The sequence below is a fragment of the Myotis davidii genome, unplaced genomic scaffold (genome assembly GCF_000327345.1).
Source record: "Myotis davidii unplaced genomic scaffold, ASM32734v1 scaffold438, whole genome shotgun sequence".
NCBI classification, from domain to species: domain Eukaryota; kingdom Metazoa; phylum Chordata; class Mammalia; order Chiroptera; family Vespertilionidae; genus Myotis; species Myotis davidii.
Genome location: NW_006290031.1, coordinates 2944334 through 2957150, shown reverse-complemented (window position 1 = coordinate 2957150; position 12817 = coordinate 2944334). Strand labels below are relative to the sequence as shown.

General features: G+C 41.9%; 1 protein-coding gene across 1 annotated transcript in view; it reads left to right on the top strand.

Annotated features, from left to right (window-relative positions):
• The window catches only part of INTU (inturned planar cell polarity protein), a 60983-nt gene that overhangs the window by 37701 nt on the left and 10465 nt on the right, over window positions 1-12817 (top strand). The window contains 4 exon segments of the mRNA XM_006762825.2: window positions 6659-6712; window positions 8174-8236; window positions 9460-9681; window positions 10537-11016. Coding sequence (XP_006762888.1) covers window positions 6659-6712; window positions 8174-8236; window positions 9460-9681; window positions 10537-11016 — 819 coding nt within the window.

Genomic DNA, 12817 nt, shown 5'->3' with positions numbered 1-12817 from the left:
AGCATTGATCAGCTGCCTCCCTATTGGGGATGTGCCTGCAACCAAGGTACATGCCCTTGACCAGAATCAACCCTGGGACCCTTCAGTCCGCAGGCCGATGCTCTATCCACTGAGCCAAACTGGTTAGGGATTCTGTCTCTCTCTTGTAGCCTTTAAGATTCTCTCTTTGTCCTGTACATTTGCCATCGTAATTACAATATGTCTCGGAGTGGATCTTTCCGGGTTCATCTTGTTTGGGATTCTCTGTGCTTGTGTGACTATTTTCTTCCCCACATTAGGGAAGTTGTTCGACATTATTTCTTCAAATAGGTTTTCTAACTCTTGTTCCTCTTCCTGTCATTCTGGCATCCCTATTATTCATATGTTGCTTCGTATCATGTTGTTCCAAAACTCCCTCAGGCACTCCTCCTATCTTTTAATTTTTTTCTCCAATTGCAGTTGAGTTTGGGTGTGTTTTGCTTCCCTGTCTTCTAATTTGCTAATTTGGTCCACCACCTCTCCTAGTCTACTGTTGAAACTTTCCATGGTGTTTTTTATTGCAGCTATATCACTCTTTATTTCTTCTTGGTTCTTATATAAGTTGTTAATTTTTTTCATCCCTCTGGTTTATGATCTGTATGACACTTATTATGAATTATTTTTCTGTCAAATTGCATGCCTCTATTTCACTTAGCTGCTTTTCTGGCGATTCCTCCTTTTCTTTCCTTTGGGGGTTTCTTTGTCTTCCCACTTTTGCTCTCACTGAAGGATCTAGATGTCGAATAGAGCAGGGGCTGCTCCTTGGGTGGCAGTGGCTCCTCAGGCAGTAGCTATTCCTCAGGCGGTTGCAGCAGACATTGCTCCTCAGTTGGCGGTGGCTCCTATGGTGGGCACTGTTCACAGCAGTGGTGGCTCCTCTGGCTGGCAGGGGTAGGCTGCCTGCGCAGCTGCTGCTCCTCAAAAGGGGATGGGCTGCTCGCAGGACTGGTGCTCCTCAGATGGGGCCAGGTTGCTCGCAGGGCTGCTGCTCTTCATACGGGGACGGGCTGCTCATGTGGCTGCTGCTCCTCGGACAGGGGTGGGCTGCTCACAGAGCTGCTGCTCCTTGGATGGGGGCAGGCTGCTCGCCGGGGCTGCCACTCTTTGGATGGGGGCGGGCTGCTTGCACGGCTGCTGCTCCTCAGACAGGGGCAGGTTGCTTGCAGGACTGCTGCTTCTCAGACAGCGGTGGGCTGTGTGTGAGGCTGCTCCTCCTCGTACAGGGGGCGGGCTGCTTGCACAGCTGCTGCTCCTCAGACGGGGGCGGGCAGCTCGCACAGCTGCTGCTGCTCTGATGGGAGCAGGCCGCGTGAGGCTGCCGCTCCTCGGATGGGGCAGGCTGCTCACATGGCTGCTGCCCCTGTGGTCGCGGTGCCCTGGGCGTTTTCCAGGCATCCTCTTCCCTTCCCAGCTGTGAATTGTCTCACCAGCTGTGTCTACATTGCCAATGCGGCGTGGATGTTATTCAATTTAGTTGCTCATTCTATCTGCTCCAGGACAAGACTGGGGACCGCATGTTCCTCTTATTCCAGCATTAATAGAATCAGAAAACATGGCAATGAAGTCATCACTCCAATTCTCTTTTAATAGCTGGCACTAGAATTCTTGTACAAGATCTATCCTTATTGGGAAAAGACCTAGGTTGGACCACTTGGGAAAGGGAAATACCTGTGGGGTCATGGATGTTGGCTGGCACCATGGATTCTGCAAAATCACTGAGGATAGGATGAGTTCCCTGTGACACTCAATGTGTCAGGCATTGTGCTAGGCTGTGGAACACCAAGGTGAGCAAAGCCAGAGTTCTTGCTCTCCTGGTACTTGCACACCCAGCACACGGCAGCGGCAGCGGCCGCGGCCAACCATGGGCTCTGCGTTTCTCTCAGGAAAACCAGAGGTTTCCTTCCTACGCCTCCCAGGTAGAGAGGAGACCTGGGAGAGGAGGGTCGGGCACAGACGCCATGACCAGATAGGATGCTTGTTCTCCAGAGAGTCAGTGCACAGCAGTGGCAGTAGCGGCGAAACTTTTACTTTTTGATACTTGTATTTTGTCTCTGCCTTGTCAACTGCTGCTGCTGCAATTTTTGATATCTCAGGCCAACAATTACCATTTTCATGTAAAAACTAAAAAGTTTGTGATATATATACAGATGATTCTACATCCACCAGTATTTTTATAAGAAACTAGAGCCCGGTGCACAAAAATTTGTGCACTCAGGGGGGAAAGGGGGTCCCTCACCCCGGCCTGTGCCCTCTCGCAGTCTGGGACCCCTCCGGAGATAACGACCTGCTGGCTTAGGCCTGCTCCTGGGTGGCAGAGGGCAGGCCCAATCCCTAGGTGCAGCCCCTGGTCGGGCTCAGAGCAGGGCTGATTGGGGAGTTGGGTCGCCGCCCCCTGTTATGCACAGAGCAGGGCGATCGGGAGGTTGCGATGCCACCCTCAGTCACACTCAGAGTAGGGCCAATTGGGGGGTTGGGGTACCATCCCCTGTTACACTCAAGGCAGGGTCGATGGGGAGGTTGTGGCGCCACCCCCTGTCACGCACAGAGCAGGGCCAATCAGGGGGTTGGGGCACTGCCCCCTGTCACTCACAGAGCAGGGCCCATCAGGAGGGTTGGGGCTCTGTACCCTGTCACGCACAGAGCAGGGCCCGTCAGGGGGTTGGGATGCCACCCTCTATCACACACAGAGCAGGGCCGATCAGGAGGTTGGGGCTCCGCCACTCTCACACTCAGGGCAGGGCCGATGGGGAGGTTATGGCTCTACCCCGTCACACACACAGCAGGACCCGTGGTGGGTGGGGAGTTGGGGTGCCGCCCCCTGTCACACACAGAGCCGCAGGGCAATCAGGGGGTTTAGGCGCTGCCCCCTGTCACGCTGATCCCCGTGCCAGGAGGCCTTGCGGCTCCGCTGATCCCGGTGTTGGGAGGCATATTAGCCTTTTACTATATAGGATAGAGGCCTGGTGCACGGGTGGGGCTGGCTGGTTTGCCCTGAAGGGTGTCCTGGATCAGGGTGGGGTCCCCACTGGGGTGCCTGGCCAGCCTGGGTGAGGGGATGATGGCTGTTCGCAGCTGGGGGGGACTGAAGCTCCCAACCGCTCCTTCTTTTCTTTTCTTTTTTTTTTTTTATTCTGGGCCAGCTTTAGCTTTGAGGCTTGGCTCCAGCTCTTAGGCCTCCGCTGCTGAAAGTAGGGTTCTGGCCTTTGCTTACTATGTTGCGATCCTGCTGGCTGAAGCCTGACGGACTAAAGCGGGTTTCTGGGGTTTTGTTTAGCTTCTATATGTGTTACATAGTTTCTTAAAGTTGCAGCTCCGAGGCCTGCAGCAGCAGGCAGGGAACGTTGGAGTCCTCCGTCACTGAAGCAAGCAAGCCTCATGTTAGTTTCAAGCTGCCTGGCTGCCGGCCGCCATCTTGGCTGGCAGTTAATTTGCATATCGCCCTGATTAGCCAATGGGAAGGGGAGCAGTCGTACGCCAATTACCATGTTTGTCTTTTATTAGATAGGATTGTAAGTGTTCAATATAGACAGACAGATAGTTAATAGAAAACTTTACCTTTAAGATAGAAAGACACTGGCTCCAAAGTCTGTCGTATGCCCATTTTGGGGGTCTTTTCTCTTCTGAAAGACAGAAGGCCAATTTCGTGAGTCAGAAAGTGCAATTTCATGAGACCTGCCAGACTAGAGGTGTTTAATGTTTTAGGGAACAATGTCTTTAGACTTTGGATACGTTAAGAGTAAATATTTTCTTCCCCCTAAGAAGTTTAAGACATTTTAAAATAGAGCCTGTTTTGGTCTTATAAATTCCATGAAGGCTACCTCTTGTATTCAGATTTCTTTCTTATTGGCATTTTTTCTTAATTTAGCATACATTTTATTAAATGCTTTTATTTATCTCAACCTAAAAGAATATTGAACTGAGATCTCACTCTGTGAATTCTGGTGTATATTTTTTAATTTGTTGCCTCAAGTCATACCAATTGCTTGTCTTTAGTTGCTTCTATCCTTGTTAAGTCTAACACTACTCTCTGGAGATCCGTCTTCATTGTGCCAGGTACTCGGATTTGTGTTGTGTTTTGGGGAATCCAGGAAAGGCTCCTCTGGATTCTCACAGTTCAGTTGGGTAGGTGAGATTAATACACAGAAAATACTGAGGACATAGCTTAGACTTTTTCTATATTTTGTAGTCTGGTTAGAAAAGTAAGAACAAAATTTTTGGAAAATGAGATAGACATCTTCTGTAAAGTGATCTAAAGGTCTCTAGTGAATGTAAAGTTTTAAATAATAGCCCTTAAAATTACCAGCAACTCAAATAATTTACACACTTCTCTTTGAAATTGCTTACTGTATTAAAAAAAATAGTAGTGTTTAGTGACTATATATTTTCTAATGAAAAATATTAAGAATTTTTATGCCTCAAAAAATCTAGCCCTGGCCAGTATGACTCAGCTGGTTGGAGTTTCATCCTGTACACCAAGAGGTGTCAGGTTTGATTTCTGTTCAGGGCACAAACCCAGGTTCCAGGTTCAATTCCCAGTTGGGGAGCATGCAAGAGGCAGCTGATCAATGTTTCTTTCTCACATAGATGTTTCTCTCTCTCTCCCTTTTCTCTGAAATAAATTTTGCAAATATATAGTTGAAAACATATGCATGTGTTACTTATACCTAATAAATTTAGGTGGAAAGTTATTTTAACTTAGAAAAAAACTTAACTTGTTCTGAGTTTAGGATACAATGAGGTCTTCAGTGTTCTTCCCAGGTGTTTGAAAATTTCCTTATTTTGTTTTTTTTGTCAGATGTTCTGTTTTTTTAAAAAATCCTTTTTCCTCGGGCACATTGAAATAATTAAGAGAAAAGATACTTTACCTTTCCTCTTAAGGAATATGAGGAAACAATTCTAATAACCTTGTACATTAGCCTATATATTGAGTTCTTTAGCAGGAACAGCAACCCATTAAACAGTAACATTTCTGAAATAAAAAATCACAAGTGGGTAATTTTCTTTTTGTCCTGTAGTTTTTCTCGAGAGAAACTATAGCTGCAGAAAGGAGAGCATGAAGTATTTGCTAGATGCAGAAAAATGTAGGTCACAAATGAGTAATAAGTCTGGTTAAGAAAAGCAATAAAAAGCATGACTAATGTTTCCAAAGCTTTTGTCATCTCAGTAAGACGCAGTTTGTGAAACAGTCCTGCAGAGAGTGTCTTGGACTTGGTTTTTTTAGAGGATTATTTTTCACAAATAGCACATATGCTACAAACTTTCATTGCCAATAGTTTTTAATTCATGTATATTCATTACAGATTGAACTGCTAAGTTTATTGTTTTTAAATTGTGAAGGCTTTAGGGAGGAGAAAAATTCATGAAGGAGTTTAGGCAATTTCCATAGAAACAGAAGCTAAATCCTAAGTAATATATTTTTCTAATAACTCTGTTGGGTAGATAAGCTGTGCCAGATTTCAAGAGAACACCTGCCTTCCTGTTTTAATCCATGAATAATTATTAACAGTCCTTCTATACAAAACAATAGAGGCCCGGTGCATGGATTCGTGCACATTGAAAAGAAATTAATTAGAAGGTGGCCAGTGGGGCGGAACTGGGCAAGATAGGCCAGACACATCCTGGAGCCAACCTCCCACAGGCGGCGCTGCGGCTCAAAGGGTTTCTGCGGAATGAGTGGGGTTCCTCTGGCAGGTGGGGTCCCTTGGCCTGGCCTGTGGGGATGGGGCTGAAACCGGCTCTCTGACATCCCCCCAGGGGCCCCAGATTGGGAGAGGGCGGTTCTTGGGTGATGCTACCCGGAATCAGGCTCCCTCTGCAGCTCAGCAGCTCCTGCATTAAGCGTCTGGCCCCTGGTGGTCAGTGTACGTCATAGCTACTGGTTGGAGCATCTGCCCCTTGGTGGTCATTGTGTGTCATAACTACCAGCCAGTCACTTAGGCTTTTAAATATATAGATAGATAGGAGAGAGACAGGGAAGAATGTTGATATTTTCTAAGAATCCATCTGTTGAGAAATATACAGAAAAAACAGAAAAATAAAAACAACTCAAAATAGATTAGCTACATTATGATTGATTTTTCCTCTAAGAATTTTAATATGTTAAAATTTTTTCTAACTTAAAACTGAAAGCAATTTTTTAATCTCATAAATTATCTTATATTGAATTCATAGGGAAGCCTAGTTTTCAATTGTGATTTAATTGAAAAATGCCTATATGTTAAATTAACTTTTTTGTAATTGCAAAGCTTAAAAACAAGATGTTCTGTTTGGGACTGTTTGTTTTTTTAACATGTTTGTTGTTGTTGTTTATTTCAGAGAGAGGAAGGGAGAGGAAGAGAGAGATAGAAACATCAATTATCAGAGAATCATCGATCGGCTGCCTCCTGAACACCCCTACTGGGGATCGAGCCTGCAACCCAGGCATGTTCCCAGACCGGGAATCGAAACAGTGACCTCCTTGTTCACAGGTTGATGCTCAACCACAGAGCCACACCGCTGGGAGAGACAGTTCCTAAATAATACAAAGGAGAAAGATACTTATTCAATTCTTTAAGTAATTATTAAACACTTTTATATGGCCATGATTTGAAAGTAATTATCAGTTAATTGTTTGTGTTACTCTTCTTTCTCCCCCACACAGATGGAATTAGACACAGCATTGAGTGACTTGGAGGCTGCAGATTTTGCAGAACTGGTAAGAGAAGCAGTGAGTTTTAGGAAAGACAGTGTTGATTTCTCATTTTGTAAATCAGTCATACTAAAAATATTGCGAGTGAGCATGCAATAATCTTGAAATACATAACATTAGGTCTTTGTTTTGACAAGGGCAAAGTCTGTTTGACTTACCTTAAGATTTTCTACTCAGTTGAACATATTTGTGCCTGGCCAGTTGAACATCAACCTATAAACCAGTTTTATTCCTGGTCAGGGCACATGCCCAGGTTTCAGGCTCGATCCCCACTGTGGGGCGTGCAGGAGGCAGATGATCAATGATTCTCTCTCGTCATTGATGTTTCTCTCTCTCTCTCCCTCTCCCTTCCTCTCTCTGAAATCAATAAAAATGTATTTTTAAAAAAGTAGAGTAGGGCAGGTAGGATCTTTTTTTGTCTCTCTCTCTCTCTCTCTCTCTCTCTCTCTCTCTCTCTCTTACTTCCTCTCTGAAATCAATAAAAATATTTTATAAAAAAAGTTGTTACATAACATATATGTAAAGATTTACATATATAATTATATATATGTATATGTACATATACATATATACATCAGTATTAAGAACTGGGTTTTGTGAGACAGGATATGCATGTAATATTGATTAAATTAAGTAAAAATCCTGTAGATCTGGATTTAAATTGAAAGTGTAAGTATGGTTTTTAATCTTTAAAAAAAAGTGGTATTTCCTAGTTCTGTTAAGGGAAAAGGCCATCCCCAGTAATAAGGAAGACCACTCACACCCAGGCCATGGTGCATAAGTAATATTTTTTGCTACAAAGAACCATGACTCCTAAGGGAAGTGACTGGATCCAGATTAGGGCCTGAAAATAAACACGTGTATCATCAGGAGTGCCATTTTAACAAAAACTAGATCATAGTGATATTTTGTTCTGCAGCTTGCATTCTTTGCAAAACAGTATATTCTAAAACATTTTGTGACTACTCAGGTATGATACTGTGTTATACATCTAATTTTGTTAACCATTCTCTTTTGCTAAAAATCACTTCCAATTTTTGCACATTACAAATAATTCTATTAAAAAGTGTATGTTTTTTAATTTTTTTTTACATACCACACAGTGACCCTCAAATAGGTTATACCAATTTGTATTATCAAAAATAATATATGTTAATGTTAAATATCATAGATGATGTGTAGGTAGATGCTTTTTGTCTTGATACATTTATTTTAATCCCTCATGGTGTAACAAATCTTATGTTTATTTTTAGATGTCTCTAGTCAGTAGTTTCTTATAAGAAACAAAAACAAAACTTTTAAATCAAAATACTTACTTTGCACACTACCTTGCACCCTAATATCCTAATGTATTGTTTTCTGATAAAGGCTGTGGAAAATTCAGTTACTAAAGAATATAATTGTCATTTTAACTGTTGTTGCTTAACTAGGATTTTTTAATCCACTGTCGTTTTCTCCCCCACCCAGTCTGAGGATTACTATGACATGAGGCGGCTGTATACGATTTTAGGGTCTTCTTTGTTTTACAAGGTAAGTTGAAGCTTGAATCTTTATAAATGTCCAACTGCTATATGACCTAAATTTTCTCAAACTTTTGCAGACATGAAAAATGTATCTATCTCTTTTCCTCTGAATGTAGGTACCCTAAAATTAAGATCTTAAAACTTGTACCTAGACAATAAATATTTCTGGTTTCATTGTGTTCTAAAGCATTTGTAAATTTGTAAAGAAAAAACTACTCAAAGAACCAAGTGTGTAAGAGATGGGAGAGGGGTTTCTGGTTTCCTTTTGCAGTAGTATGCTTGTTTCTTATCTTCAGACTCACTATGCATCTTTTTATTTTATTTTTATTTTTTTACTATGCATCTTTTTAATAAATCTTTTAACGTTAAGTAGTAAACTTCCGCATAAAGAAAGTTAAATATCCAGAGGCATGGATACATGGAATAGACTAACAGCTGTCAGGGGGGACAGGGGCAGGAATGGATGAATAAAGGTAAAGAGATTAGCCAAAGAACATCTATATTATAAAAGGCCAATGACGGTAACGCCTTAACGACCAAATGACCAGTCACCAGGAGGTGCATGGAGCACCTCTCGGGCCCTCCCCACCCCCACACCCTAGGGCACTGGCAGCACCCCTGGAACATCGCAGGCTTCCAGCAGCATCCGCATAGCGTGTGAAGTGTTGCAGGGTGGCAGACATGGCCCTGATGGCAGGCTAGGCCCAGGGGACCCTACACACTCACGATTTAATCGTGCGCTGGGCCTCTAGTATATGCATAACCTGTAGACACAGTGCAATGATGGTCAGAGGAAAGGGAGGCTACGTAGGGGTGGGTGGGGGGTCGAGTAGGAATGGGGACATCGGTAATAGGTCAGCAATAAAAATAATGTGTGTTTTTTTAAAGTAAGTTAAGTGTCAATTGAATTTAAGTGTTTTCATTTTTCAACTCCTCATTCTCTGCTTTCCATCCTCAGAATTCAGTTCTATTCTACTTTTGCCATTCAGGCTTATACTACTCAGAGATGATCTTGTTTTGTGCTACCATCTACCTGTTGTTGACTTAAGTTATTATAAATATTTGATCTCTAGTTGACCTCAGTGGGTGGAGGGAATTATTTTTACTCTGTCTTAAAACTGGGATATCTTAAGCCAACTGAAGAAGTACCTATAAAACTCTTAGAAATATATTATGGGATTATTGCTTTATATCACTGGTTGATTTTTGTTCTTTGTGGTTCAATTCAAGGGTTATTTGATTTGCAGTCATTTGCCTAAGGATGATCTTATTGATATTGCTGTATATTGTCGCCACTATGGCCTACTGCCTTTAGCAGCAAAACAAAGAATTGGTCAGCTGGTAATATGGAGAGAAGTGTTTCCTCGACATCACCTCCAACCTTCTACAGATTCAAACACTGAAGTCTTTCAGGAACCTGAGGGGAGATATTTTTTGCTAATTGTTGGCTGGGTGAGTTTGCGTTGGTTTCTTTCTTGGTTTTTTTGTTTGGTTTTGTTTTTGCCATTTATTGTGTAAATAAATACACAAATATGATCATTTAAAATTATGAACATATCAAACATCAGTATTCAGGAAAATGTTACATGCCCCTTATTCCTTTTTTTTTTTAGCATCCATTTAATACCCATGGAGAAATATTAATGAAACCCAGGATAAGATTTTAGTAGGTTCTTAAGATCTTTTGTTCCCATTTTTTAAATATTTTTTTTATTGATTTCAGAGAGGAAGGGAGAGGGAGAGAGAGAGAGCTAGAAACATCAATGATGAGAGAGAATCATTGATCGGCTGCCTTCTGCGCGCCCCACACTGGAGATAGAGCCCACAACCCAGGCATGTGCCCTGACCCAGAATCGAACTGTGAACTTCTAGTTCATAGGTCGACGCTCAACCACCAAGCCATGCTGGCTGGGCTTGTTCCCACTTTTATAGTGGTTTTATCCTCTGATTTGTTTTGGGAAATAGAGGGAGACATAAAAAGAACATAGAATCAGAATAAATATGTGATTATAAATGAAAGGACTTCTAGTAATTGAGGCTCTTAGAAAAATACCTTAGGGAATTCCATGTGCCTATAAGTTGTGACTGATGGTGTATCAGGACAAGGCAATACAAGATTTGCTTTCAAGGGTGATCAAGAAGCACTGAGCATATCTAAGAAGGAAAGGGAAGGGAGGAGTTTTTAATAATCATCACATGGTTATGCTATATGCCTATATGTCTTCAGTATTCATAAATTGATACAAGCATATTGCATATAAATATCTTCATGTAGCTAAATCTATACTAACAACTTTTTTCTTATAGAGGCATTATATGTTGTGTGTACTATTAGAAGCTGGAGGCTGCTCATCCAAAGCTATTGGGAACCCTGGACCAGACTGTATATATGTGGATCAGGTCAAAACAACTCTTCAACAGCTGGAAGGAATAGGTGGCCGCATAAATGAACGGCTGGCATCTTCTCCAAGCCCCTGCTTATCTTGTGCTGACTGGTTCCTTGCTGGATCACATGAAAAATTAGATTGTTTGACAACCTCTCCTATCCTCAGTAGGCTACAAGGTATTTCCAAAGCAGCAACCTCTCCAACCTGCAGAAGAACTCTTTTTGGTGACTATTCCTTAAAAACACGTAAGCCCAGTCCTTCCCGAAGCAGTGGAGGATCTGACAGTGGTTGTGAAGGTGGAGAAGGTGTTGGCCCGAGCCCCCACACTACACCAGATGCAGTACGGAGGCAAAGAGAATCCGATGGCTTGGAAGAAAGTGGGGCCTTGCCTAAGGTGTGTGTGTGCATTCAAGTGTGTACATTCTGGGAGCTAAGCTGTCTTTCCAGTCCTTATTTTATAATTGGAATAGAATTTTTTAATATATTTTTATTGATTTCAGAGAAGAAAAGTGAGAGACAGAAAGAGAGATAGAGAGACATCAATGATGAGGGAATCATTGATCGGCTGCCTTCTGCATGCCCCACACTGAGGAGTGAGTCTGCAACCCAGGCATGTGCCCTGACCAGGAATCAAACCATGACCTCCTGGTTCATAGGTCGACACTCAACCACCAAGCCATGCTGGCTGGGATGGAAGAGTTTTTTGGGTTGGTTTTTTTTTGGAATAGAATTTTTAATGGCAGATCATTCTTCATTTGAACTGGTGGTTGTTTTAGTCACTGTTGGGAAACCAATGATTTAGAACCCAAAAGAATAAGAAATAATAAGTAATATCCAGGACATCTGTTTCGACACTACTGACAAGAAGGGAAACTTTAACCCTGCTTTCCTGTTCATCTCAGTCTTCTCTGTTTACGATATTAATAGGGAACAATCTAGTTATGGGGCATGTAAGGGGCTCATCTGACTAAATAGCCAATAAAATGTTCAGCAAAAACAAAAAGAAAATCAGTAACTTAAAATATATGTGTGTGTCTTGTTCTATGTTTTTATAAATTTTTAAAAATCTGCACCTGTGAAGGTCTGGTCTCCATATCAAGAATTGGAAATGAGCCAAAACCGGTTTGGCTCAGTGGATGGATCATTGGCCTGCGGACTGAGGGGTCCCAGGTTCGATTCTGGTCAGGGGCATGTACCTTGGCTGCGGGCACATCCCCAGTCGGGGGTATTCAGGAGGCGGCTGATCGATGTTTCTCTCTCATTGATGTTTCTAACTCTCTATCTCTCTCCCTTCCTCTCTGTGGAAAGTCAATAAAATATATTGTTTTAAAAAAAGAATTGAAAATGAGACTATTAAGCAAAGAGAATGTTCGTTTTTCAGACTGCTTATTTATCATACTTTGTGTATGTTTTTTTCCATGAAAATACCATATTATATCTAAATGATTGTCAAAATAATCACCCTGGGAGGCTTTCTACCTATTCTAAAGACGTTGCTTTTCTGAAACATTTTTAAAAGTTGTCATTTAAGTGGATGGAGGTGATGAAGCATGACAAAGGAGAAGTCTGAGAAGGGGCAGGAATAAAATGAGAGTCTGCGTGTCATGGCAGAAATAGCCATAGATTTTATCTCCTAATTCCAAATAATAGAGCACTCTTGGAGCTCTAAGTGGATATATTTAGGAAGTATTCACATATGTACTGTACTTACTATCATAGTCAGTGAAATTGGTAGGAAATAAAGTTTAAGGATATTTGGAAAGAATTAGGAAGCCATGAACAACTTCTAAAAAAAACCTGAATTAATCTCTAAGATTTAGCTATTTGACAACTGTTGATTAAACACCTACTATCTGCCCAGGTCTGTGCTACACAAAAGAGATAGATACAATGATGAATAACATATAGCCCCTGCCTTTGAGGAGTGCAGTTTGGAGAGGGAGACAAATACACATACATATAAATTATAACAAAACTTGGTAAAGGCTCCATAATGGCTGTGGTAGAAGGTTTTTGGGGAGAACTTTCATTTCTTTCTATGATATGGCTCTGGGGTCTCTGACAGCAAAGGATAAGCCAAGAGACACAAGTTAGCATTGAAAGTATGTAAAGGTAACATTGCAAAATAGTAAATAGTTCTCTTCAAAGGATATTTAGTTTTTACATTACTTCTGCTATTTAATTCTATTCTTAGGCATAAA